Source organism: Apteryx mantelli, chromosome 2 (genome assembly GCF_036417845.1).
Source record: "Apteryx mantelli isolate bAptMan1 chromosome 2, bAptMan1.hap1, whole genome shotgun sequence".
Taxonomy (NCBI): domain Eukaryota; kingdom Metazoa; phylum Chordata; class Aves; order Apterygiformes; family Apterygidae; genus Apteryx; species Apteryx mantelli.
This window is the reverse complement of record NC_089979.1, coordinates 126,850,185-126,877,271: the sequence shown is the minus strand read 5'-3', so window position 1 is coordinate 126,877,271 and position 27,087 is coordinate 126,850,185. Positions and strand designations below refer to the sequence as shown.

General features: G+C 43.2%; 1 protein-coding gene across 2 annotated transcripts; it reads left to right on the top strand.

Moving 5' to 3' along the window:
• Nucleotides 1–1,269: 1,269 nt before the first annotated feature.
• Nucleotides 1,270–24,361, top strand: NR1D2 (nuclear receptor subfamily 1 group D member 2). 2 transcript variants are annotated; one of them, XR_010883475.1, is made up of 8 exons: nucleotides 1,270–1,319; nucleotides 5,111–5,371; nucleotides 7,471–7,559; nucleotides 8,488–8,632; nucleotides 10,252–10,865; nucleotides 14,288–14,473; nucleotides 18,382–19,951; nucleotides 22,224–22,291. XR_010883475.1 is itself a non-coding variant. In XM_067291502.1 (8 exons), exons 1-8 carry the CDS (start codon nucleotides 1,304–1,306, stop codon nucleotides 22,418–22,420), a joined length of 1,719 nt encoding a protein of 572 aa, XP_067147603.1. In that variant the 5' UTR covers nucleotides 1,270–1,303; the 3' UTR covers nucleotides 22,421–24,361. The 2 variants fall into 2 exon arrangements, 1 of the variants encoding a protein (XP_067147603.1); XM_067291502.1 differs by having other exon boundaries at nucleotides 18,382–18,592; nucleotides 22,224–24,361.
• Nucleotides 24,362–27,087: the final 2,726 nt, after the last annotated feature.

The following is a 27,087-nucleotide window of genomic DNA, read 5'->3' as shown; positions in this document are numbered from 1 at the left end:
CCCCAGTACAAGAGGGATGTGGCACTACTGGAGCAAGTCCAGCGAAGGGCTACAAAGATGATTAGGGGACTGGAGCATCTCTCTCATGAGGAAAGACTGAGAGAGCTGGGCCTGTTTAGCCTGGAGAAGAGAAGGCTGAGAGGAGATCTTATCAACGTGTACAAGTATCTGAAGGGAGGGTGTCAAGAGGATGGGGCCAGACTCTTTTCAGTGGTGCCCAGCGACAGGACGCAAGGCAACAGGCACAAACTGAAACACAGACAGTTCCATCTGAACATGAGGAAAAACTTCTTTACTGTGAGGGTGGGCCGTGAGTAGGGCGCGTCAGTGCCTCTCGGCCCACCAAACCAGCGGCATCCATGAGGGAATGTAGAAGTCCGGAGCTGGCGTGAGGAGGAGACCTGGGAATGTGAGGAGGAAAGCAAGCTTCTGCAGGAGCTTAGGGGGAGCGGGAAGGACCTGGTTTAGTGAGGGCCGGGAGACGGTGGTGGATGTCACATGCAGCAGGTGGACGCGGCGTGCAGGTGGGCAGGAAAGCAGCCGAACGGATACCCCGTCAGCTCCTGGCTGCTCCGCGACAGACGACTAAAGTGGGAAAACTCACCTGTTTACCCTACTTGAGAAGTGACGAAACTCGCCCGGGCTGACCTGTTTACTTTATTCCAGAAGAGAGGAAACCCGCCTAAATCGGGAGCTGGCAAACCTCACCCTGCTATGTTTAACCTCCGCTTGTTACTCTCCTTTAACCTCGGCGCCCGCTCAGGCGGCGGCTCAAAACGCACCGTGAAGCGACGCTAAGGAGTTTTTCCTCCCGATTTCGGTGACACCCCGGCCGCCGGGGGCCGAGGAGGCTCGGGCTCCCCCCGGGCTGCCCGCCCGCGCGGAAGGGCGCTTTCTCCCGCGGTGGGTCCCCCCCCTCCCGACGCCCCCCAGCGGCGCCCACGCGTGACGCGGGGGCGGCACGCGCGCGGGGCACGTGAGGCGGCGCGGGCGGCGGGAAAGTGTGTCACTGGGTGAGCGGGCGGGGCGGGGCGGGGCGGGCAGGGGGCGGTCGCTCGCTCGCTCGGCGGTGCCGCACTCTGCGCGGCCCCGGATCGCTTTTGTTGTAAAGGGAGGGCGCCGCGGCGGGGACGGCAGCCGCGGCTCTCCGCGCCGCCAGCGCAGCCGCCTCCTGCCCCGCCGAGCCCGCACCGCACCGCGCCGCCGCGCAGCACATGTAGGGCTGCGGCGGGGCCGCAGCGAGCGCGCCGGCAGCCGAGCCGCGCCCGGTGGAGCCTCCGCGGGGGACGCCGCCGCCGCCGCCATGGAAGTCAGCGCGGGTAAGCGGGGGGCGCCCGCGGGAGCGCGGCGGGACGGGGCCTGGGGTCCCCGCGGGCGCGGCGCGCTGTGAGAGGCGCGGGGGGCGCCGCCGCTGTCCCCCCCCCCCGCCCCCCTCCGCAGCCCCGCGCGGGGGCTGCGCGGCGGCGGCCCGCGGCGCGCGCCCCCGCGGCGCCCCCTCGCCCGGCGCGGGTCCTGCGGCGTGTGCGCGCCCGGCCTCACATGGACTCGCTCGCCGAGCCATGTGCGCCCTGTGTTTACGTTCCGCGCTGCGTGCGCGCTCATTGGCCGCGCGGAGCGGTGACGCGCGCATTGCATAATCGAGCCGGGGCGGCCGCGCGGGGCGGCTGGCGGCGCGGACACGTGAGGCCGGCGGGAGGCCGCTGTTTTGGTGACCTACATTCGGGGTGGCGGCGGAGGGGCGCGCCGGGGACACGTGGGGCCGCGCCGCTGCGGCGCCGCTGGCCACGCCCCCCCGCTGCGCCCGGCCTTGCGGCGTCTCTGCCCCGCCCCCCGGCGGGGCCGGCGCCCCCGCCCCGCCCCCGGCGCGCGGCGGCCGTTGGCGGAGGGGCGGCGGCCGTCGGCGCGGGGGGGAGGGGGCGCTGCTGCGGCGGCGGCGCGGGGTCCGCACGGGTGCGCCCGTGTGCGGGCGGCGGGGCCGCGCGGGCGGCCCCTCACGTGGACCGGCCCGGTGCGTGGGGGCGGGAGGCGGGGCTCCCTTCCCCCCGCGGAGCCTCCGCTCCCGCGGCCGGTCGCTCTCGGAGCGGCTCCGCCGCGTTGTGTAACGGGGCCGGAGGTGCCCGCTGCCCCGGGCGGCGAAGGGCAGGATTTTTTTTTAACCGAATGAAATGTAATTTGAGAGAAAGCCGAGCGGGTAGGCAGCCACTTCCTCCTGGTTTTTGGCTACGCGTCCGGCACCCCCCCCCCCTTTCCCCTCCTCCCCGCCTTCGTCCTGGAATAAATGTGCTTTATGCAGGGTGTTTCCTTTGCGCTGCGGTAATGCCTTCTTTTGGTGGCGCCTAATTCTGGCCTGGTATTTAGTCGCAGAAAATAGAAAAGGTTAGATAATCTTGGGGGGGGGTTCATTTTATTTTTGTTTTTATTTTCTCCCCTCAGTGAGGGTAGTAAATGAGATTACAGGGGGAAACAGTATTGCAACATCATGGTCAGATTCGGAGCAAAATGGAAAAAATAATTGATTAATCCCTTTTTATAGAGTCTCTGCATTGTTAAAATTTTTAATCTCTCTTGAAATTAAATAGCTGTATGTTATAGTACTTTCTGTAATGGCCCCCTGTGTCACAGAGTCTGCAAGTACATAGAATTTTTAAGAACCAGAATTCCTTATAAATCTGGTTAAACTGTGCAAACACATTTTAATCATAACATAAAATCACTTGTTTTAGCACATTTCACTAGACTCACTATGCAAATTTTGATAAGTTGGTAGATCCAGGGTTGATTTACCCGTATAGTATCAGGGTCTTTTTCTTCAGGAAAGTTGTATGGGAGGGGGGAGATTGTTGTGTGTCTGCAATTTGCTGTATATGGTTGTTGATCTGTGCTACTTAGGAGAAATTTTCTGGAATGCAAGTTTCAACCTTTAATCAAAAAAGGATTCATGGGGAACTGTTGATATAATTCCTACAAATAACAAAATTATTTAACGTGGCACAGACAAGACTAATGATCTCTGGGGTGTAGGAACAGCTCGGCTATCTGGTGGCTGTTAAGGTTTTCAAAAGAGAAGAAAAAACCCTATATATAAAGCACACTTTTTCCCTTCTCTCCTATGACATTAGCGTTCCCATTAAGGGAAAAGGACACCTCCTTTTATCACACAGGGTTTAAAGATACTGGGGTGAGGTGCCAACGTGGAGAAACGTGGACTTTCCTGTAAGCCTCGTGGGATATGTTTGTGTGGTGTTCTCTACCTGTTACAGATAAGGAGGGTGCTGGCTGGGAAATTCGGTTCCTTCCTGGGTCCAGGCGAACTATGAGCTTTGATCTGATACCTGACGGAGGCATATAAAACCAGGGAGTATTTGGATCTTGAAAATAGGTGACATTTGACACCTGCTGCTTAATCTGGCACTGGATTTTGACAGTGTCTTTTTCTCAGACCATTACCATGACCTGTGTGTCCATTGCAGCTCTTCTTTCTTCCACCCGTGCAGTACTAAAAACCTGATCCTGGATGGATGTTTTGTTATATGGAGATTTTCTTAAAAATCTGTACAGGAATACCTATTGTAATGAGGCATATAGCCACTGGTGTTCAGGAATGTGAAAAGTAGTCCATTGAATGATCACTTGGTCTGACTTCTGCTTCAGAGAGGCTTCACCAAAGCACTCACCCAGTGTTCGCTTTTAGAGTGTCAGTGAGGGTTTCTTTGGCAGAAAAAGAATGAAATGTTAAAGGGCAAAATTAGCCCAGTAAAGCTCCTGCGGAAGTGCTAAGAGGATCATCATGGCTGATAAAAGGAAGAAAAATTAAAAGTGGGTATTTTTTCCCCCCCTCTCTTATTTTCTGCTTGCAGGCACTGATATTTCAGTGTTGTTCTAGGAGTTATATAACACCACTGTCTATTAGATCAGGATAACAGCCTTTATCTGTGAGGAAGCTATAATTAATGTAAGGGGCTATGGCCCCAGACCTGCCATACCAACTTAATCAGTTGGTTAAGTATTCTAACACCAATGCTTTTTACCTCCAAAGGAAGCCAATGTGTTGCCATTTTTAAGTCTTTCTGATGTGTCGAATTCCTTGCTCCAAAATAATGAGTCATCTGGGAAGAGATTTTCCAGAGTGATATGTGTGTAAAACAGAGAAGATACATGGTATAGCCTATTTTAAATAGTTGCGTGGCCTTTGCTGGTTAACTCTTCTTGTGTTACGTATTTTTTGTGTGAAATATCAAACACTTTTGTAGCAGCTTTTGAAATATTAAGTCTTTGAAACCCAAGTGAAGTGAAAATAATTTCTCATGCATATAAGCTAGAAAAAGGAGCCTGTGAAAAACCAGAACTGCTTCTATGGCTGCCGGAGGACAAAAAGCTGCTTCATCTGAAAGATTCTCAAGTGTGTCAGATTGTGAACAGTCTCTGTTCTGCAGTGTCTTGCAAATAGCAGCCCTGGCAGTCAGAGTTTAACTGCTGTTAAAAATGCTACAGAGACTTGCAGTAGGACAAATGGCATTTAATAGGCTAATCAAGCTGTGATGCTACTTCTTTCCCTTTCCTGTTCCCCTTCTGCATCATTCTGAGCACTTCCTAACCCAACCTTTCTGTCCCTCCAGCTCATAGTCTGCATGGAGTCTTTCGCTCTGCCGTTGCTCTGTCCCTGACCTAGGTTATCTACAGTCTGACTTCACAGCGCTTTAAGATCCTGTCTTTTCTCTGCCTTTCCTATGCACCCCAGCCAAGGGCCGTTCAGAGCACTGCTGCTGAGACCATCTCCGGGCCACGCAGAGCCCATTCCTGCCTTGCACCATCCCTGCTGCCCCGTCCTGTCAGCACCATAGTTTGTTGTTCTGTCTTTTGAGTCTGTCCTCTTATTTAATCTCATTCGCAACTGATAAGCCTGATAAGATGGCAGAAGTGGATGGGGCAGATGGGGTCATTCTTTGAAAACTCATGGAGAGAAACGAGCTTGAGGGGGGAATGGAAAGGAGTGCATCCAAGAACACATGGTAGCAGGGTCTGGTGGTGCTGGGTCATGGCGTGGCTCACGTGGCAGTGGTGTATGTCTGCTTGTTATGTCACTACGTGCTGCCTTTTTTTCTTGCCTTAGGGGGTGTGATAGCTTACATCAGCTCGTCAAGCTCGGCATCTAGCCCAGCCTCATGTCACAGCGAGAGCTCAGACAGTGGTTTCCAGTCATCCTCTTCGCCTGTACCGTCTTCTCCAAACAGCTCCTCTTCTGAAAGCAGCTGCAACAGTCGGGGCAGCGAGGGTTCTGATGGTGCATCAAAGAATGATCGGCTGGAGGAGACTATTAAAACAAATCAGTCAAGTGTTACTGGTTTGACAAAGGGCCATAATGGAGTCACAAGTACGTTTGGTGCCAGTTCCTCAAACCACTGTCTTCCCCCTTCCATTCCTACAGCTTGGAACTGTACATATGTTACAACCAGGTCTTACGTGTAGCTTTCTTTCTGGGCGCATAGCCAAGCCTCATTTTTTATTTTTTATGCATTATACATATTACCATACATATTGTATGGTACGGTACTACCATACTGATGCTAATAGATGGAGGTCCCATTGTTGCTAGCTTCAAACAGTCCATAAATACCGTCCTAATTTACTTCGGATTTTCACTAGTGAAAACTGATTTGAAAAAAAAAAGTATCAAGCCCTCTGTTAAAAGAGCTAGATTTTTAAGATGCCATCAAGTAAAAATAGTGGTGGTCAGTGATTGCCCTCAGGAGTATTCATGGATGGGTCTCAAAAATCTAACTTCTGTTTTTAATATGCATGCCTGTGTGCACACATGTACATGCACACGCACATGAATAAAATAATTGAATTTCCAAAACTTTATATTATGGTTGCATTGCTGTAGCTGGGACCTTTATCTTTTTGATTTTAAGTCTTAATTTGTAGATGTAAAAATGAAGTAACTGTAAGCTGGAATGATAGTATAGCCTTTTAAAATGCATTTAAGGATCTAGCTCCAGTTCTTTTGTTTTTTTTTGGGGGGGGGGAGGGAGGGTTCATGTCTGCTTTATACTTTTTTTTTTTTTGGTAATCACAAAAGATCAACAGTAAATACATACTTTTGAACAGTTTTGGAGGGGCAGGCATCATATTGAATATGGCTTGAGTATTTTAACAAACATTCGGTTAGAATTTAGGTTAGTCTTTTCTTTTGAAGGCTAAATTCTTTTATTAGCAGAACTGTTTTATCATTTTGAATTGTTAAAAAGTTAGAATTAGTATCTCAGCATTCTACCTTAGAAATCTGTCAAATGAATGTTTTTGTGTTCCTAGCCTAAGTTCTCAGTAAGACCCTTTATCTCCTCTTAAATTTGTTAGCATGTTAGCATATGTGTTTTTGTTATCAAGGCAAAAGTTCCCGAAAATAAAGTCAGTTGTAAACAAAATAGATTGTGGGGTGGGTTGTTTTTGTTTTTTTGTTTTTTTTTGTTTTTGTTTTTTTGTTAAGCTCAATACTACCTCTGTAAATTTTGTGTCTCAGTTCTCTCTGGCTTTTTTTTTTTTTTTAGGTTTTGAAAAATTTTTAAGAAGTTTTAGTTCCTCTTACAAATGAACCCCAAATCTCAAAGAAATTGCTTTTTTTTTTTTTTTTTTTTAAAGAGTATGGTTCTGCTGGAGTACTTCTAGTTGTTGCTGTTGCTCAGCCTTGAGCTAACTTTGGGGCCACTAAAGTCACTGGTAAAATTTCCATCAGCATCAGCGGGACCTGTGTTAGGCCAGCACTAAGAATTTGCAAGAATTCTTTATTGACAAGCTGAAATGAGGGGTAACCTTTCAAAAACTCAAACCATAAGCTTATTTACTGGACTGTGAAAGTATTTTCAAGTTTAAGTGTGAACAGCTGTCATTCTGGAAACACACTCAAATGAGTAGACTTTATATATGTAAATGTGACCCAGTTAGCAGTCCTAAATTGTTAGTAAATAAGTGAGGTGTATGACTTGCTTGCAATACATGATAAAGTTGAGTGTCCTTTAATATTTCTGTTTTTTTAAGAAAAGATGTTTGTTCTCTGCTAGGAAAACCACAATCTTTATGTGGGCTTCCTTTTCCTGATGGAAAGAAAGATTGGCCCAAACTTTGACCTAGTTACCTAAATGATCCTTTTAAAAATATGTAAATGTAAGCAGACTTCCTTTTTCTACTATTGAGCACAGTGCTACTGTAATTGAAAGCCCAGTGAATACATGCTCTCTCCCTATTCTGCTGAGTGTTCTTTTTTTTTTTTTTTCCCCCTTGCCTTAAACTGGTACCTTCTGAACTGTTCAGGGTTTTTGTGTGTTCTTGTTTGCTGTTCCCTTGCTGGTTTTTTTTTTTTTTTTTTTTGGTATGTTGAACTGATGTATTTTGCTTTTAGTAATATGGAAAAGCTGGAAGCATGTTCCTGCAGCTGTCATTGGTTTTCTATATTCTTTTCTATTCTGATTCTAGAATTTAATGGCATGGTTCTTCTGTGCAAAGTCTGTGGAGATGTCGCTTCAGGATTTCATTACGGTGTTCATGCTTGTGAGGGCTGTAAGGTGAGCCATATTTTTGCTCACCTTCCTGCTCGTTGAATGCTCTAGTTCTCTCAGTAAGGGAAAAGGGGTGATACTGCTGAAAAAACATCGGTATGCTTTTCTGTTAAACTTAAATTCAAGACATTTTGAACAATATACAACTTGTATGTAAAAGACAAGCCACTTGGCAATGCAACGGTATTTTCAAAACTCTGCAGTACCTTCTGTTCTTGCCCTTTCTCCCTCCCTGCCTGATCTGGAGAGCATGGGAAAGAACAAGAACTGGAGAAGTGATAAGGACCATATCATGCAAGACATGTGAATGTTAATGAATTAGGAGGTAGTGGGTGTGAGTGGTCACCTGGGATGGGACACAGAACAAAATAGCTTTGGAAAAGCAACGCCATCATTCTTTGCCTTGGGGAAGAACTAAACTGGATGCTTGCATGTTCATGTATTAATGATAGAAGATCTGTATTTTCTGATTTTATAACACTGCAAATATTGTAATCTGTGAAGGCGTTTATCAGCTTAAGGGTTATGTGAAAGAGACACATTTGAAAGGCAGATGGTGCAAGAGGGTGGTTTTGTTGCCAAAGTATCAAGATTAAAGGATCTGATTTAGGCTTTTAACTTTGCTATGGATGCCAAAGGAGATTGAAGGCAAATCTTGTATATTGACAGATATTTTGCTTGTAAGTGCTGATTATGCAGGCAACAACTTAAAATCTTTTATAGTTAGAAATCATAACCAGTTTGCTTTATACACAGATGGATGATGCTCTGAGGGGTTGTAAGTCATGAGGAGTTGCATGTTCTTACAGTCACTGAGGGCTGATGCCTCTGAAGCAGTCTAAAAGACACTGAAATTCTTTATACTTGCGGAGAGGTGAATGTTGACATAAGGATTTGACATGCACTGTAATAGATGTGGGTTTTTTGTTTACAGGGTTTTTTCAGAAGAAGCATTCAGCAAAATATCCAATATAAGAAGTGTTTGAAGAATAACAACTGCTCTATAATGAGAATGAATAGGAACAGATGCCAGCAGTGCCGTTTCAAAAAATGTCTGTCTGTTGGAATGTCAAGAGATGGTACGTTCCTGTGCTGAGCAAAGATCATCCGAGAGTGAATGTTACTCACCTCAAAACAGATTGTGAGGGGTCTTAACAACAGACAAGGCAGTTGACCCTATTATTGGAGACAGATTCCCTGTCAGAGTATGTTTAGATGAGTTTGTCTTCTTGCCCTCTGACTGTCCTGAACTGGTAGCATAATACTTGCCAAAGGTCTGTCCTCACAGATTACTGCAGTGGGTGCATTGCAGTGGTATGTTAGGGGGACAGATGTAACAAGAGACTTAATCTTGTTTTACTGAATTAATATTTTAAGCTGTATTCTGCCTGGGACAAGATTGTTTTCACCACCCCCATCTCTCTCTCTTTCTTCAATAAAAGAGAATTCTGTCCAGGCTAAGTGGACTAACTAAATGGAACAGCTTTTTGGAGTTGTATGAGGCCAGCTGGAGTTCGTGCAATTGTAACAGCCTTAGAGTAACCTTTATAGTGTATAAGGAATTTTTTGTTGCAAGGAGCAAGGATACAACTGTAACTTTTTTTTTTTTTTAATTTGCTTTTGGTGGAGGCGGGGGGAAAGGCTCAGCTGAGTCTCTAGCCACCTTTCTGGCAATCCACTTCTTGTGACTTTTTTTATTGGAATGCTGAAAGCATACTTTGTTAGTCTGCTAAAACTTACTGTCACAAACAGTTCTTTCTTGTGTTTCACTTTTTAATTTTCTTTGGGTTTTTACTTCATAAGAACTAGGAATCTTGGCTGTTAGTTATTTAGTCGGTGGAGTGTTAAAACTTACTTTAAATAATTATTCTGGGTTCTTGTCATGCATATGAGTTATTTCATCCCCTAGGCGCTTGTTTGCGCGTAAGGTTGCACCTGCTTTAATGAAGGAGATTTAGTTACGTTAATGATGGACTAGTGCATGAACATAATTACATCAGTCGAAACTGGTTATAAGCCCCTGCAAGGCTGTGGTTGGACAGGATGGTAAAAGTAGTCGTAGATTCCCCAGGTCAGGGTTAAAAGTGCTGCAGCCACATGATGCCCCTCCCCTTGCCAGCAGAAAATGTCCTTGGCAAATTTTTCTGATAACTTTGCCTTGACAAGGTAAGTCTCATTCAGTATCGATTCTCTTTGTTGTTTTGGAGAGTTATATAATTGACCCAGGAGGAATTGTCTTGTAGGACTTGCATTCAAATATGATATGAACTGTGTTTAAATTTGGCTAATTGTTAACACATAAAGTTGTACCAATTTAATTGAACCAGTCTTAAATCCTGCCACTTAAACTAACACAACTGTGTATATAATCCATAGCCAAGTTTGGAGCAAAAAAGGAAAAAAGGCTTTAGAGCTTGTCTGTGCTTTAGAGCTACCTCTCTTCATACGTAAACAGCATTTCATCCCTATCCTATGCCCATGAAGGTCCTTGACTTTGGTGATAATACCTCTGCTAGTAGTATTGATGACAGCAGTGTTAATGCCTTCTCTTAGAAGGCAAGATTACTGTTGTGTGTAGTTTTCTTTTTCTTTTCTTTTTTTGGTGCTGCTTTTTGCATTTTGATTTGGTGCCTATGTCTACTGCTAACACTTTCAGGACTGACTTCCTTTTTTTCTTTTTCTTTCTCCACTTTGGTAGCTGTTAGATTTGGCCGTATTCCTAAACGTGAAAAACAAAGGATGCTGATCGAAATGCAGAGTGCCATGAAAACCATGATGAACAGTCAGTTCAGCAGCCACTTGCCCAATGAAACATTGACCGAACATCAAGATCGGGCACCTCAAGAAGACCTTTCCTCCAAGCCCAAGCAAGAGCGAGAAACCATCAAAAGCCCTCCCCCTCCTAATTCTGACATTGCTAAGGAAGAAGTGATTGGTATGGTCACTAGGGCCCACAAAGACACTTTCATGTACAACCAAGAGCAATCTCAAAACCCAGTGGAGACGATGCAGTCCCAGAGTGGGGAGAGAGTTTCAAAGAACACTGAACAATATATTTTGAGTAGCGAGCACTGTCCTAGCGGGCTCAGTGGCCCTCAGTACCCTGAAAGTGAGCAGCACCTTGGCGGACAGTACAAAGGGAGAAATACAATGCATTATCCAAGTGGGCACACCGTGAGTTTCACAAATGGCCACTGTATGAACTTCACCAGTAGTTATACTCAGCGGATGTGTGATAGGATCCCAGAAGGTGTCTTTTCTTCAAACAAGAATACCAGTTACTCTTGCAGTACTGGAGGAAGATTGCATCTGGTATATTGATGTCAATTGTTTGATTTGACTTGGTGAAAGGCTTAGTGATGCTCTTTTAATATTTCATGTTTAAAAATGTGTGGGTAGGTATGTGTGTGTGTATATATGATAAGAATGGGTCCAGCTGTGCCCCTTTAGTTAGTGAAGCTGCATACAATTAACTGGCACAGCTGCTAAAACTCAAAATAGTAGGACAGTTTGATAGCACAGATTGTGATGAAGGAGAATAACAGCTTGAGTTGTGTGTAGGATTTGAAATCGTAAGCATTTTTTTGCTCAGGTATTAGCTAACTGAGAATAGACTAATAGACATCAAAGGGTGTTGGTTGAAGAAAACTTTTTTTTTTAACTGAATTGATTTTAAACAAAAATGGTGTTAGGAGTTCATAGATTCCCTTCTTCACTGAATCCCCTTGACAGATTCACTTTAAAATAATCCTCACAGGCAGATGTGCTATGTTTTCCTTGAAAGAATATTCAGAACTTCTGGAGTGAGACCTCAGGGCTAGGATTTTAAGTCAGTCTATTTCTGTGCCTTACTAGTGTCTTCTAAAATCTCTCTTGCTGGGTGGGAGATAGATAGATAGATATTTTTTTCCTTCAAATGAGGGCAAGCTTATTTTCTTACAGGCCACATAAAATAGGGGCTCAATGGGACCCATATGGTAAGCATCCTTCTCCCTTAGAACATCTTCATATCTGAACAGAGGCATGAGTGAGATATGCTGCTAAAATCATTTGGGAAAAGTTCAGGGTCTTTTCTGTAGTACTTACCTAGAAGTGTTGAGGACTTGTGTATCCTAGAAGACTTCACTAGAGCAGTTTCTCACTGAATTCTTAACAAAGATACTTTCTATTTTCTTGCATATTTCCCCCCCCCCCCCTTAACAGTTCCCTCCCTTCTGCCTTGCACCTGCTGCTTCTCTGTTATTCAGGCAACTGGTTCTGTAAGCCCCTTAAAATAGATTGTCCTTCTCTTTATCACTGTAACTGCCTGGGATGAGAGAACATAACATCCTTGTTCTCATCCTGCGCTACTCTCTAGAAGTGCAAGCCCCTGACCTTTTTGAAGTACTTGGGCTGAGAGTTTGTTTCTTCTTCTTGGTTTGTAAGGATTCTTCACAGTTCTCATAGGCTTCAGAAAAATCTCTGCGTTTTGAGGGTGGTTTGCTTGTTTGTTTTGACGCTGGCTTGTTTTGTTTTTCTGACTATTGCGTATGTGGACCATGCCGTCCCTAGCAGGCTCTGACCTCTAATTGCAGACTCTGGACACCGCAACATTACAAATAATAATCGTCCTCAACCTTTCTTCCTTGCAGGGAAAGTATACGGAGTCATTACAATGGCATTCTTGGCGCTCCTGAGAAGCAGAGGTTAAACCTGTCAGTATGGGCGGGCAGGGAGTGGCTGTGCCTGCAGAGGCCCAACCAGTCAGTTTGACCTGTGTCTAGCAGCTGCAGGGAGGTTTAACATAGCCTGCAATGAGGAAACAAAACCGAATCAAATGGAGCATTGCAGGCTGCTGCTGCGTCCCTGCCAGAGAATTCAATGAGAGCAGGATTTGGGTAAAATGAGTCAGTAGCAGTAAGAAAATTTAATTAGGCTCTGATCCATTACAGAGACAGATGTTCAGGAGCTGTTTGGAGTTTTTTTTGCTAGTTATCCCTGTGCCTGAAAAAGCACTGCTTACAAGTTACTCCTGAAAAGGTGTTTCTAAAAAGAGCTGGTGACTGAACAAGTTGAAAATTTCTTGCGTAGGAATTAGTCTTGAGTGTAGAGATGTCTCAAGAGACCTTAGAAATACTACAAATAGGTGAGAAAACTGTCTTCCCCCACAGGACAGATAGGGCAGGGGTTAGGATAATTAGGTGTAGCATGGGAAACGGAGGTGGTTCTTGCTGTCTGATTCAGAACAGGGTGCTATTCAGAACAGGTTTCCTTATTTTTGGTGAGTTCTGTATATTTGATGGTGTTTGCATGAACCTTTGCAATATAGAGCAGTGATTAGTGTGTGCCTCGCTTTTCATTATGTGCCTAGACCTTTCCTTTTGTCAGAAATATTCCCAAATGAGAAATGGTTTGGTTTGACTCAGAATGATTTTCAGTTTATGAAAAAGGTCCTCCTCCCCTCAGCAAAGTAATAATTTGAATTTGGAGGTTGTCCTCAGACACACAAGTGATGTCCTGGTTTGTAACTGAACCAGGAAGTCTGCAATTCCATTCTTTCCCCTTTTGGGGAGAGAGAAAGGCGAGGGATTTCTACATATTGACTGCCCAGTCAGTAACTGTTATGTGTGTGTGGGGGGGGGAAAGGTACAGAAATACATAGATACTTTGTTTTCCCTGGCTGACTTCCCATGCAACAAATTGCAAGACAGTTCTGCAATCCAAGATGCCCAGCAAAAGGAGTGTAGCTCTGAGGAATTAGCAATCTATCTTACTATTTTCTGTTTGCTCTGCTGGCATTATGTAGAGTTACATATACCATCTGGTACTTCAGAGGAATGTTTACAGGAATTCTTGTCCTTGTTGACAATGGGTGAAATGAATATTAAAAGGTTTAAACTTCATTAAAAGATGTAAGTTTTAGAAAGCGGAACTGAAAGTATCTGAGTGACTGACTGGGTTTTATAGTGTGAGTTTACTGATAGCCTTTACTGATGTGTCTGATTTTTCCTGCGATCAAGATTCCATTGTAATGGATTCAGGCTTTTCCTACAAAAAGACAGTTTATGTTTGTATGAAGGACAGAGCATTTTTATCACCTTCTGACTGTTTGTGAGCAAAACTGAAATATCAGATCTTTAGTCTTTCTTCTGTGATACAAAAAAGGCAAATACATAGGAAAGGAAGATTGGTCTGGTAATGAGGGCGTAAACCTGTGACTCAGGAAACCTAGGCTCAGTTTATTGCTTTGGTACTGACGTCTGTCACCTTGACTGAAACACTTGACATGCCTGCAAAACAAGAAGGATCTACGAGAATAAACATGGTAGAGATTGTGAGATTACAGTCAATTGATTGTGAAATCACAATTAATTGTGAGATTACAGGGATAATACAGGTAAGAGAAATCCAGACATCAAGCATGAGTGGGATCAGGGAAGAATCACATTACTTGGATTCTCTCAAGTATTTTTTTTTTTACAAACAATGCTGGAGTTTCCAAAGTCAGCTGTTTCAACAGGCTGGTAATGGACCTCTTTTTAAAAACAAAAACAAACAAACAAACCCAAAAACACCCAGCAACAGCAAAAAAAGAATCCAGTTGATTTGGGGATTGACTGAGGAATACTGATTATCTTTGTATGTCATTCTTGCAAAGTTTTCTTCAAGAATAAACCTTTTTCTTTGAAATATTTGTCAGTACTTGGAATGATATTTTTAAGAGTTATATTTTGTCTGTGTTTTGAAAACATTAGGTCTGTCCAATGAGTAAGACTCCCTATGTGGACCCAAACAAATCTGGTCATGAAGTCTGGGAAGAGTTTTCCCTGAGTTTTACCCCTGCAGTGAAGGAAGTGGTGGAGTTTGCCAAGCGCATCCCAGGTTTCCGAGACCTCTCCCAACATGACCAGGTTAACCTTCTGAAGGCTGGAACCTTTGAGGTGAGACCACTGCATGTATATTGCAGACTCTGCGAACTGTGCATCATCCCAACCCTGTTACGAACAGAAATAAATGGAAGTAGGTTATGTCAGGCCACACCAGCTTATTCATGGATGCCAGCTCTGAGCTTTCCTTTAGCTGGCAGTGGCCAGTGCTTTTGGTCAGATTTTGGTGAGCTGCCCTTCTCCTGGCTAGCTCACAAGCCTTATTGCCCTTTACACTTCCCCGTTCCCTGGGTAGTATTAAATGACTAATGAGGAATTTCTTGTTTTGTATCTCAGTTGTTCTATTGATAGCTACTTTTGCTTAGCCTAGAGAGAAGCGGATCACATTTGGAAGGGTGGATAGCTTCAGAAAGCTGTCTACTAACCAGTTTTTTAGAGAAATGTGTTTTATTGCTCTGTATGTCCTACCTTCTGTGGCTGTGCTCCTTGCCAAAGCCAGAGCACCCGTCCTGACCAGTGGTGCCTCTGGTGGCAACTGGGGATCAGTGAAGCCTCCACCATCTCCAGGGCAGTAATGCTGATAACTAACTGTCCTGCTGCAGCTCTGTAGATACTGCGTACCATCTGCAACCCAGTAGTCAGGCAGTTACTGTAGGCTTTAATCCCACCAGGGCCTCATGATTATTTTCACCCACTTGCAGTCATGACATATATGTGAACTAGTGATGTTAAATTGGAAATGCTGCCAGAGTGCTCCGTGCTGTTTTATAATTAGTGACCTTCGCCAGCTGACCTTTACTTAAAGGCCTGTTCTCATCTGTTAGAGACCGTGTGCATTTTATAAGTGTCCAAATGTGAAATTTAAGCTTAGAGGGCCAGAGGAGATGAAGTCTCAAGAACTCAAGTTACTGTGCTTTTTTGGCAGGGGGGAAGGCAGGGTTGATGATGCTTTTTAGTAAGAATGCTAGATTTTGTATTTACCTGAACTGAAGACATTTCTCTTATAATGTGTTGGGTCTCTTATCTGCATTTATAAAGCCTAGTTCTAAAGTGGATAATTGTTGGGTTGGAAGGTGCAAGTTACACCATAAGACTTAAATCTGGTGCCTTGAATGTGTCAGTTTCTGTTTTTTACCATTCTTCCTTCCATTTTGCTGTTATGTATTTTTTTACTGTTCTACTCATTCTTGACGTTTTAATATTTGTGTAAAACTGTTCTGTAGCTAAGGGCTGTATTCTTAGGTCTTCAGCCTCAGCCTCTTAAGCTGCTGTTTGCATTATACAAAAACGTTGGTTCTGTCCCCTGCCAAGGGGCACACTGTGTCCAGTGTGCTCAGAGGAGGGTTCAAAACCATGCTTGAACCATTCACATAACTTAAAGCCAAACCTTCATGTTTGCAAGTAAAATGTTTTGTCTTGTCATTTCTTTACCTGAATCTTAAACCTCATTCATATGCCTTTTTGCTGGTCACAAGCACCACTGACTGAAAGGTTTCCATATCCAGGGGAATTAATAATAATGTCTGGCCATATGCTTATTCCTACTCCCTTATTTATGCGAAACAATAATAATTTATGTTAGTGAGCTGGTACCTGTAGTTAAAGACCTGTGTGGCATCTTAGCAACAGAAAAAATTAAAAGAGATACTGCAAAGCAATAAAAAACAAAAAAAACAGGATTTATGAAACCATTTCAATAGAGGCAAAAATATCTTCAAAGCCTCGTGTATACAAGGTCATTTCTGTCTTCTGGGTAACTAAACTAGGGTACCCAAACATCTGTATGTTATTAGAAAAGCCTGAGTAAAACTACTGCCTCTGAGCCTGAGTTGGCTCTTTCAGGCCCCAGTGTGTGGCTGTCCTGGCACTGTACTTCCCAGCAGCTCACATGCATGGTGGGCTTGTTTGGGGGTGAGCAGTCCTGGGCAGATGTGTGGACACAATATGGCTTCCAAAGCAGCATAGCTATGTACATATACGTATACATACATACATATATATATATAAAAAAAAATATATATTTTTTCACACATATGCAAGCTGAAAAGTCCTCTCAGACCTGGGAGTACTGGGAAGCTCAGTATACTGTGGTAGCACTTGTGTGGCTTTATATGGGGTCAGCACAGAAGCAGCACTGAGCCCGAACTAAGGGACCCAACTGGACTTGAGCTGATTTCCCCCCCTCAAAATGTAGTGGTAGAGCTAAAAAGCCCATTGAATCCACTGGGCTAGTGAATCAATTTATCCACAGACTCACAAACTCGATAATTTGGCTGCAGGTAGTGGGGAAGTGAGTGAGCACTTGCCTGTGTGGAATTTTTATGCGCTTGTGTTGCTGTGGTCGAATGATAGGATTGATCAGGCCCATCCTCAGCATGCACAAATAGGAGTCTGACTTGAAGTGAAACAGGAAAAATTATGTGCTGTAACCATCACCTTAACTACTCTTTCTTGGATCCAGATTTTAACATTAAAATCTATAGGCTGGGTTCCTGCCCTAGTATAAATCAATGCAGCTTCACAAGTTTCAGTTTTGAAGACCAGCATTAATATTGGGTTGCCCAAAAGACACTGCTCATTATTTCAAGTTAGCGATTGCTTGTTTCTAAAGCCCAGTTCTATAAAGGAATTAGCATTTTGAACTGGAAAGTTGTGGAGTACCTGGTGGGTCCCTGCTAATGCACAAGGTCAGCTTCAGCTCTGCCTGTCCTTTCAGTCTCATATGGTTGTATTCTGAGGACTTCCCTAGTGCCTAGTTTTCTGCACGCAGTAGTAAGTGTCATCAAGGACATATAGCTTAGGTAACAAAAGTGAATAATATATAGTGCTCATGTGTTCATCAAGATTGCTGCATGTCATTTGGCTGTTTAAATTTAGCAGCAGGTCATGTAATGTGCATGAATGGTATTTGAATTCTCAAACATTTCTTTTTTTTTTTTTTTTGAACCCTCCTTCCTTAAGCTTGTCAAAGGCACTAGTCTTTACTGAAAACCTGTTTCTCCTCTCATCTGTAGTAAATGCCATTTAAATTAATGTAGTTATGTAGGGTAAGTGAGAAGAGAAGACTGTCACACCAAGAGGGTACAGCAAGTCTGATGTTTTAGCCAATACCAGTTGGTTCATTTTCTCCAAATAAGAAGGCTGTTGTGCAACTTAGACCTGGAAAAATGTAAATAAGGTTGTTGAACATGAGCAAATGAAACTTTACAAGCCATTCCACAGGGAAACATTTCACAATACAGCTGAGAAACCACAAGAGAAATTTCAGCCTAGAGGGGTAAGTTCAGCACATCCCAACTACTCCAGCCCAGGTGCTTATACCAAAGGGGTATTCCCAGCTGCAGCTACAGACCAGGTGCTGTTTAAAGCCCTGCTGCCCTAGCCTTTTGAAGGCCGTACATGTGGCTCCTTTCTACCAGAGCGCATTAACATACCTGTGGAACAGTGATGTGGCATGGTACTTTTCCAAAGAATGCTTACTGGGCCAGATCATTAGATGGTGTAAATCAGCATTGTTTCAATGGAACTACTCCAGTTTACACCAAGCAAGAATCTGGTTCAGTACCTTTATTTTGCTGCTCATGGCCAAGAAAACATTTCTTCTAATGCTCTGTATGCCTTTGGCTGTCCAGTTGCTTAAGCAAGTTGTCCTACTGGCATATTTATGAATGACATTGTCTTCATGGCTCAGGCTGTCTGAGGCTTATATTTTCATTTTCCTCCCTTTCATGTGCTAAAGCCCCTTCCCTGCATCCATTCCCTAGTTTGTTTGTTTGTTTCACACAGACTACTGGGGCAGAGCTTGCATTGTTTTTTACAGCTCAATAGCATGCTGGCATTTCTATACAAAATGCTTGTACAGCGGGTAATAAGTCAGTTTGAATGATGTTAAATTGGTTTCTCTTCTCTTTGATTTTCTAGACATCCACCTATATTACATTCTTTTTTTTTCCTTTCACCAGGTTTTAATGGTACGATTTGCATCTTTGTTTGATGCAAAGGAACGTACTGTCACCTTCCTCAGTGGAAAGAAGTACAGCGTGGATGACTTGCATTCAATGGGAGCTGGTGATCTGCTCAACTCAATGTTTGAATTTAGTGAGAAACTAAATGCCCTGCAACTTAGTGATGAGGAAATGAGTTTGTTTACAGCAGTTGTCCTGGTATCTGCTGGTAAGGAGAGAAAGCTATGCCAAATTTGAATATGTCTCTCTATATCAAAAGATTTCTGTAAAATTATATTTTGGTGTTTCAAGACTAAGTCCAGTTTAGTAGGTTTCAAGCTACTAGCAGCCTATAATTTATTTTTTACATCTGCTCTATCTAATACTGTCTTCAGCAAAAACATGGTAAAGGGATTTTCCTAAAACTTTGTGGAATTAAAAAATACATTTAATAGTAGAAAAATCTGTTTTTTTCCCCTTTGAGGGATTGGGAGGAAAGTGAGGAAGGATGGAGCTTACTGCCCCATAGCTGTTTAGAAGCCATTTGTCTGACTCTTCCCTGACTCATAAAAGTTTCACAGGACAGTGTCAATGACATTACTTGACTTGCACAGCCTAAGTCTCGGGATAAGGTGGTATTTTTACTTCCAAGTATCATCACTGAAGTCTACTGCATATCTTATTTAGGTTTAAATCCAGCAGTTTGATCTCTCTCTATGTCAGCTAGAGAGACCTCTTCATGGGCATCGTAACTTCTTACTGTTAAATGTCTGCCAATCCATTAACATCTTCATCAGTCTCGTATCTTGTTTCAGTCCCTGGTAATACAGAACACCCTGGCCCAGATTCAAAGAAGGATTAAGCATCTACTTCTGTAGTATTATCTAAAGCCCAAATTAGGAATGTTAGCTCTGCATATAATGCCTGGAATACAAAATGTAAAATCCCTGCTTGCTGGATATGGAGCTCTCTAAATGTAGCAAGCAGGAACGCTGGTGGTGCCCATTCCTCAGGCAATAAGCCAGTGTTTGGGACCACTCGCCTCAGTATTCTTTTTCAGCATGAGTGGTTTAGACTCATGTCTGCCTCCGTAGGGAGGAGTACCCCAAGCATGAGGCTGTAGGCACTTGAAGCCTCTGTAAACAAGGTAGTACAACTCAGTCCAGCAACCATGTGCAGGGCCTTCCTGAAATTTGATAGTACAGGGTGGAGCAGCTGAAGCCTTTTAAATCTGTAAGCAGTAGTAATGAGAAGGGTGGTACATAGCTGGCAAGACTCAAAAGCCAGAAGGAATGGCAGCATGAAGACAGCACAGCACTGTTGTCTGTTAGTGAAAATGTTCCGGTAGCAGAGAGGAACCTGGGGTTTTAGTCTTTCTTCCAGACTCTGCTTTACATATTCTAAAAAATAAAATTGGCAAGGAAAAAAAAGTTGACAAGAACCAGAGGACCTTCAAAATAAGGACTTGAGAACCACCAAGTGTCTTCACTCCTTGTGCAATGTCATAACTAGGCTACAGCCACACTTGCTTGTTTGTTCAGCTGCTGGGCCCAAGAATATCACAACCTCGGCACCACCTGTTTTGAATGTAAGTGGCTGTATCTGCTCTGTTGTGTTAAGCGTGCTCTTAGCCCAGAGAGTGTGTTGAGCCCCCCAGAGCCTTTAAGTTCTGTTCCATGTTGTTGCTGGATCCCAATAGGGCTTATCTTTGAGATAGTACGTAGTGTGGACAGTTCTAGGCATGTACAACACACAGTGTCAGGGCCATGGAGCAGGACAAAAAGAGCATGGTAGCAGTGAAGAATGTGTATAGTCTCTACACACCCTTTTTTTTTCCTGTGTCATACGGCAAGGAAAGAAGCAGGGCCATATAGTGAGTATGTAGTGGTGTTTCTGGTGGTGTTGTGGAATTACCTTGGTGTCATTCCAAAACTAAATGAACACTTTGCCTCTGGTTTCAATTACCTGAATGTGTTGAATGTGAAGAGGAAAGGGCAAGATGGATCATGGACACTGGGGTGTGAAGAAAGAGGAAGCAAGGTGGAAACAAAGCCAAAAGAATGCAGTTCATGCAGGCCTAGAGACACAAGATGTTCTCTTACCAAGCTGAGGGTGATGCTGTGTGATTGCAGGATAAAAAAAATACACCATATATTATTCTCCCTTATTTGGATGGTAATAAAGATTTCAGCTGGGTACTGGGAGAACCAGAGGTAGCGTGAGAGGGAGAAGAAAGATTTGAATTTACTGAACAGAGGAGGCCACAACAATTCACCTGAGGCAGTCAGAAGAGATTTTTAGGATTGCATTTTTCTTCCAAAAGAGACAGGGAAGTACTATTGTCACTATACAGTTCTTGAGAGACATCATCTCACATACTGCATGCAAATCTGGTCAGCCCTGTTTAGGATGGAATAAAACTGAAAGATTTTTAGAGGATGGCAAGTGGGATAGTTAGCTTAGCCAAGTAAAGGCTGAGCGCCTTGTTCTCTTGTTCTGTCTCTTCTCTCTGTCTCATTCTTACATTCTCTCTGTCTTGATACATAGATGGATTGAGTCTGAACAGCCAGAGAAGGAGAGTAGCTATCAGACCTAGTGGACAATTTTCACAGAAGAATAAATACATGTGAAATGTGTGTTAATAAATACAGATTGACATTAACCAAAGTTCCTAATGGTTAGGGCAGAAACATTCTGGAACAATCTTTCTGCAGGAACAAAAAAACCCCAGCTGCTTTAGGACAGATATTTAAGTGAAGTGTAAAATATCTTTTCCCATAAGGGTAGGGAATTGCACTGAATGGTCCAGGAGGACTTTCTAGATGCTGTTCACCTGAGTAGTCCGATTAGACTGACACTGACAGCAAAAGGAAGGGATTCCCAGCCTGCCTGTAGGAACTGACTCAGTGCTGCTCCAGAGAGCTGTTGTCATTGTGTGTCCCAGTTCTGCAAAGTGCTTAAGTACATGTACACACCAAAGCACATTGCTTTTCGCATCAGTCACTTGTGTATGTACATGCCCTGCTGAATTTGCATAGAGTTTAAAAAGGGAGACTGCAGCTTAAAAAAAGAAAGCTACTGCACATGATCATTGGGTGAGATATTTTGCTTAAAGATTCATCCTTTTAAGCTACTTACTTAGGCTCCACCTAAGGAAAACAGCTATATGCTTAATACAGCTTTCTTAATAGAGATGTTCAGACATGGGGTAATTGCAGTGTGTGAAAGTAATATTTTTCTTGATATTGAAATTCTTCTTCTTCAGTTGGGAATTTTTGGGTGCATTGTTTTCCTCTGAAGTTTCATTTTGTCAATGCTTGCTAAACACTTAAAGATAGGGCCCAGTCCTGTCAAGGCTTGTGCTCCCTTTGCCCCCAGGGGTCCTGTAATGCGGGTTATAGTGTGATTTCCTTTGAATGGGAATTCCTCACGCCTCCTCCAAATGTGAAGCTCAGACTTAGCGTTCTACATCCAGCCGTGAAAAATATTTGAAATACTCGCTTCAAAGTGCCCAGGCTCTCTCCTTGTATTGAAAGTTGTGATTCAGCCAAACATTTAAGTGCATGCTTCAATCTGGCCTTTTCTGGAAACATGGGTGGTTGCAGAAAGGGTGATTGGGTGCTGCCAGTTCAGCAAGAGCTTCATACTATGCAAAGTTGACACTAAATAATGTTTAACAGACTTCAGGTGTATGGTTTTGAAACTTCTGACATAAGTATTTTAATTTTTTATTCTGATAGTTTTGGGTTTTTGGTTTTGTTTTTTTTTAAGTAAGTGATTCTTGCAGTGGCTTTATGTTGAAAACTACCTCTGTTTAGTCCTTTTTCCCCACCCTCTTCCCCTCATTCTTCTCTCCTTAGATCGATCTGGAATAGAAAATGTCAATTCTGTGGAGGCACTTCAGGAAACACTAATCCGTGCATTAAGGACCTTAATCATGAAAAACCACCCAAATGAAGCCTCTATTTTCACAAAACTTCTTTTGAAATTACCTGACTTGCGTTCCTTAAACAACATGCACTCTGAAGAACTCCTGGCCTTTAAAGTTCACCCATAGGCCTTTAGGTCTCACTTGTACCTGGACTTGCCTCATGTTAAACTGTTTTGTGCTAAAATATGTATTTATACAATTGTACCCCTTCTTGGAGAGAAAGAGTTCACAGGCTGTGAACAACTGATAGCTGTTCCATAACCATGCAATAATGCTTCAGCAGGTGCTTTCAGCTAACAACAGCGCAGCTTTCGGCATCCTTCAAGATGTCTAAACCCAGCTGCGCTGCACTTCTGCAGAAGAGGTTACAAGGAGCCTGAGTAAACGTTGACTGTTTTTTCACTTGGAAAAAAGAACCACCACTGCCCTCTGAAGTAAACTGAGTGCAGAATAGCAGTGTATGTGCATCTGGAACATGGAATTGGGTGGGAACAATACTGTGTTAATAGGAAAATGGAAAAGCTGATTTAATTGGTCTTTCCCTTATCTAATATATGTGTGTCTGTGTCTCTTAACTCACTCATGGTTATTCCATTAAACCTGATGGAATGATTTCAGCCTACACCAACTCTTCACTGAGTGTATTCATGCCATGTGTATATAATATAAATAGTTATGTAATGGGTGTTTATGACTATATAAAGTACAGAGTTGTGTGTATATATGTGTATGTATATAAATAGTTCTATACATAAAGTATACATATAATTTCTTCACAATATTTTAAACTGTGAAGGAATTCAAACTTACAAAAGAAGGTGATCTACGGAAAGAACCAAATAGATGCACTTTGTGTATTGCTGAACTAATTATCTGACCATTTCTAATTTTTAGAAAACATCAAATTTGCATTAATATGCTGTGTTTGTTAATTTAAAAAATAGAGTGGCACCAAAGGAGCAGAGTTGGATTCAACTTTCATAACATAGAGAACCTTAAGTGGAGATTGTTTGTGGTACTAATTAAATTGATTGTTCATTGCCACTGAGGTTCTTATGTCCTGATAATGGTTAAAGAAGCACCAGATGCTCTTCAAAAACTTCAGCACAGCCAAGAAGAAACTACTAGATGAATAACAGCATCTATCATAAAAATATGGGAAAAATGTATCTATGGTTGCATTTGGGTGTATGTGTGTGATGTGACCATTTATTTCTTACAATACATCACTTTGCTGCCTCATTGCTAAATGAAAAATACGGAAATGTGAGACTCCCTATGTCTCTCTACAATTCGGGCTTTGTGGTTCCTATGCCTCTTCTTCTGGAGCTCTCCACTGGTGGGTGTGGGGGTGTGTGTGTATGTGCAGAGAAGGTGCACTGGATGGTCTGGATTTTTTCTTAAAAAAAAAAAAAAAAAAACACACACAAACAAATGGGACTTTTTTGTTTTGTTTATGCCAGTAGCCAAAGCAGATCCTCAAGTTCTAAGATTCTGCTGCTTTTTCATCTAGGAAAATGATTCTCTGTGTTTTTTTTTTTTCCATTTGTAGCAGGACCTGGCATCAGAAAAGAGAGATTGAAAGAGCCAAAGCAGTTGTGCTAGTTGTTTGTTTTGCTAATGTGGGAAGAAAATGTTCCATTACCCTTGTGTTTAGCTAGCTTTACCTTAGAGGTAGCCCTCTAGCTCTTGAGCATTTGGTAACACTAACTACTCTATGGAGAAACATCTCCATTTGTTACTGCTTATAAATTTTTGCAGTAGTTAAGGCCACAAGCCAGAAAGCCACCTGACTGCAGAACTGCTCGCCTTGTAGGAATAAATCTCGAGCAGCAGCACGTCAGTGGGAGTCCCAGTGTCTGTGGTAGAAGTTGGGTAGCTGTAGGCAGCTGCCTGCCTGCAAGCGTCTGGAGAAGGCCTGCCCCAGGGCTGGGGAGGGGATGCTTGCACCCCCAAGCTCCCCGCAGCACCTCGGGTCATCTTCAGGCTGGGAGATTTTGTCCCAGAAGGTGGTAAGGAGCTCTGCCCAAAGGGGTGAGAGCAGGAGGTGGCAGGTACTTGAGTAAAAGGGAGCTGGGGAAAATCCAGCTTTAGCTTTGGCTAAGAAACAGAAGAGTGCACCCCTGCCCCTCTTCCTCAGCTGCTGCAGGGAGCGTTGTCCTCTTACAAGCTACTTTAACCAGTGGATAATGGCCCCCTAAAACATACGATTTTGCTATTCAAATATGTTATCAGGGCATATTGTCCTAACTTATGTTAATGATCTGTATTCTACCAGTATTATTTGTATGAGAGCTTCAGTGAATTTTGCATTGAACCATTCAGACTTCAGAAGGGGCACAGTCACATGTTTTGTATTACCTAGGAGCTGAGATGTCTTCTTTGTAGACCCCATTTCAAATGTGGAAAGTAAAACTAACCCTTGGTTATTTGGGGAGGGGAGGAGGCTTCTTGCAGAGGTTGCCACCCTACAACCATGTTTTTCTTTTCTTTTTTTTTCTTTTAAAACTGTATTATTAAGCCTTTAGGAATGTATAACCAGGACTGAGTAATTACCGCTTATTAAATTTTTAGTTAGATTGACTATGTATGCCTATAGAGAGATATTCTAACTTGTGCAATTTCATTTGAAATAAATCTTCCTGTACATAATGGAAAAACTCATATATAACAGACAAAAAAAAGCCCCGAACAGATTGACTGAACACAAAAGGTTGATTTAAAAGTGACCCATATGCTACAAACCCTAGCTGGACTCTTAAAATCTAAACTCATTGTATTAGCCATGTATCGTGAGCTCTTCTTTTACTGTGTCACTGGTTATACACTTGTTAAATGCTGAGATAATAGACTTCATGCCAGGCATTTGAGTACTGTAGATTGGGTCATTGCTGAAAGATTAATATAATGTACTGTATGACTTAAATGAAATTTTTATTCTTGATTTTATTCTTGTTTTAAAAGATTAAATATGGGCATTATGTCAGCAAGCTAAATGGCATTTCTGTGTTCTTTGTATTTTTCTGTATCTCTGTATTTTTGTGAAAGGGGGAGGACACCATATGCAGAGATGAGCAAAACAGCAATAATAGATCAGAAACAGCAATAATAGATCAGAATATCAGTTGCTGTACAGTCATTGAGGCTGCACTGATTTACAGTGGCTGAGAGCCTGTATTTCACTCTTAGTGTAATACTGATCCTTTTTGCCAGGTGGATGAATTGTTTTTTTCTGGTGCACTTTATTACAGTTAGCAACAGGCTTTTTTTGGAGGGGAGGTGGGGGTTGCTTCATTAAAATAGGTAGTAATTCAAACACCTTCATTACATTTCAAGAAAATAATCTTGTAACTGGAAAAATGCATACAATTTAGATTTCAGCATAGACAGTCTTGAAGCAAGGTTATAAGAAAGTCAGCCAGACAAATAGCAGGCAAAGGCAAAGTTATGGTTGATTTTTCCAATTTAATTTCCTAGTTTGAAATGTTTACTATTTCAGGAAATAAGAGAAGCTTCTTCAGAAAATGTTGTATCTATTGGTGTTTAAAAAAACAACCCCCCCCCCAAAATTATGACTGTCACCACTGGAAGAACACCAGCAAAAAACTTCTTTCCATCTTCTTTGCATCTGGTAGCATTTTTGCACGTGCCTTCCCTTACAATGTTGGGGCCAAGTCTGCACCCCAGATGAGCAGCACTGTGAGGCACAGCCCTGAGCCATTCCGGGGCCCGGGAGGCTCCTTCAGGAAAGCCCTTTGCGGGTTTTAGCCATGATGCACTGGGCAGATGGCGAGTAATTTTTCCCTCTCTGGCTGCGAGAGCCTCACCACAGCAAATGGGGGAGAAAAAAGCTTCCAAGTCAAAACATGATTCCATTCCCCCCCTTTCGCTTCACAGCCCTGCACTCATGGTTTGGAATTGATGTTTTGGGGACAGGAATGAGAATTGTTTTTAACTGGTTGTGTGAAGCTGGCTAGACTGAATAGGGATCTTGTCCTCACCAGAATGCCTCGTCTCTGTAGTGCACTCTACAAGGAAACAGTGCATTGTGCAAGGAAAATAAAGGTGTTAGTGTAGCTGCGTGAAAGTATAAACTGATGAAGGTGTGGGCAGTTATCTCATCCTCCGATTTGGTGAACCACTGGCTGTATGTGGGGTGGGAGGGAATAAACATTAACAACTGAAGGGCAGAGCACTGATTACAGAAAAGGTAAACGGAAGGGGGAGAGGAACATCCCGGTATTTACAGAGCCAAGAGATGCCCACCTTTGGCAACAGACTGAGTGGCAGAGGGCAGTTTGGCAAATCCTTGATTAGTGTCTTCCCTGCTCTTCCCAGCTGTAGAAGAACCTCTGTGCCTGGCTGGGGAAGGGATCTCAGGTGACTGTGGGTTGAGTTACATGCTTAAAATTGGGGGAATCTAGTTTTGAAACTCCCTTCTCTCTGCCTACCCCCAGTATCTCAGCTTGAGAAAATCATGTCCTAAATTATTTTCATGCAAATACATCAGGGCCTACTTACCTGGTGGTACAAAGGTAGAGAGGCAAATAGGATGTGTTAAAAGCCCACTTGACCCAGAAGTTGCAGCTCAAAATGAAGCACATCTACAGAGGCCTCCCGGGTTACTGTGGTACAACAGCTCTTTTCCTTCGTGTGTGATACTCTGTAGACCACCGGCAGGCAGGCAGCCCTCAATTAGTTACAAGGCTAGGTAATTGCTGTCCTGTTTTTCATTTACCTAATGGAGCTATTCAAAACTGTGTGACGCATTAGAAGTGGTGATGCTTTATAAA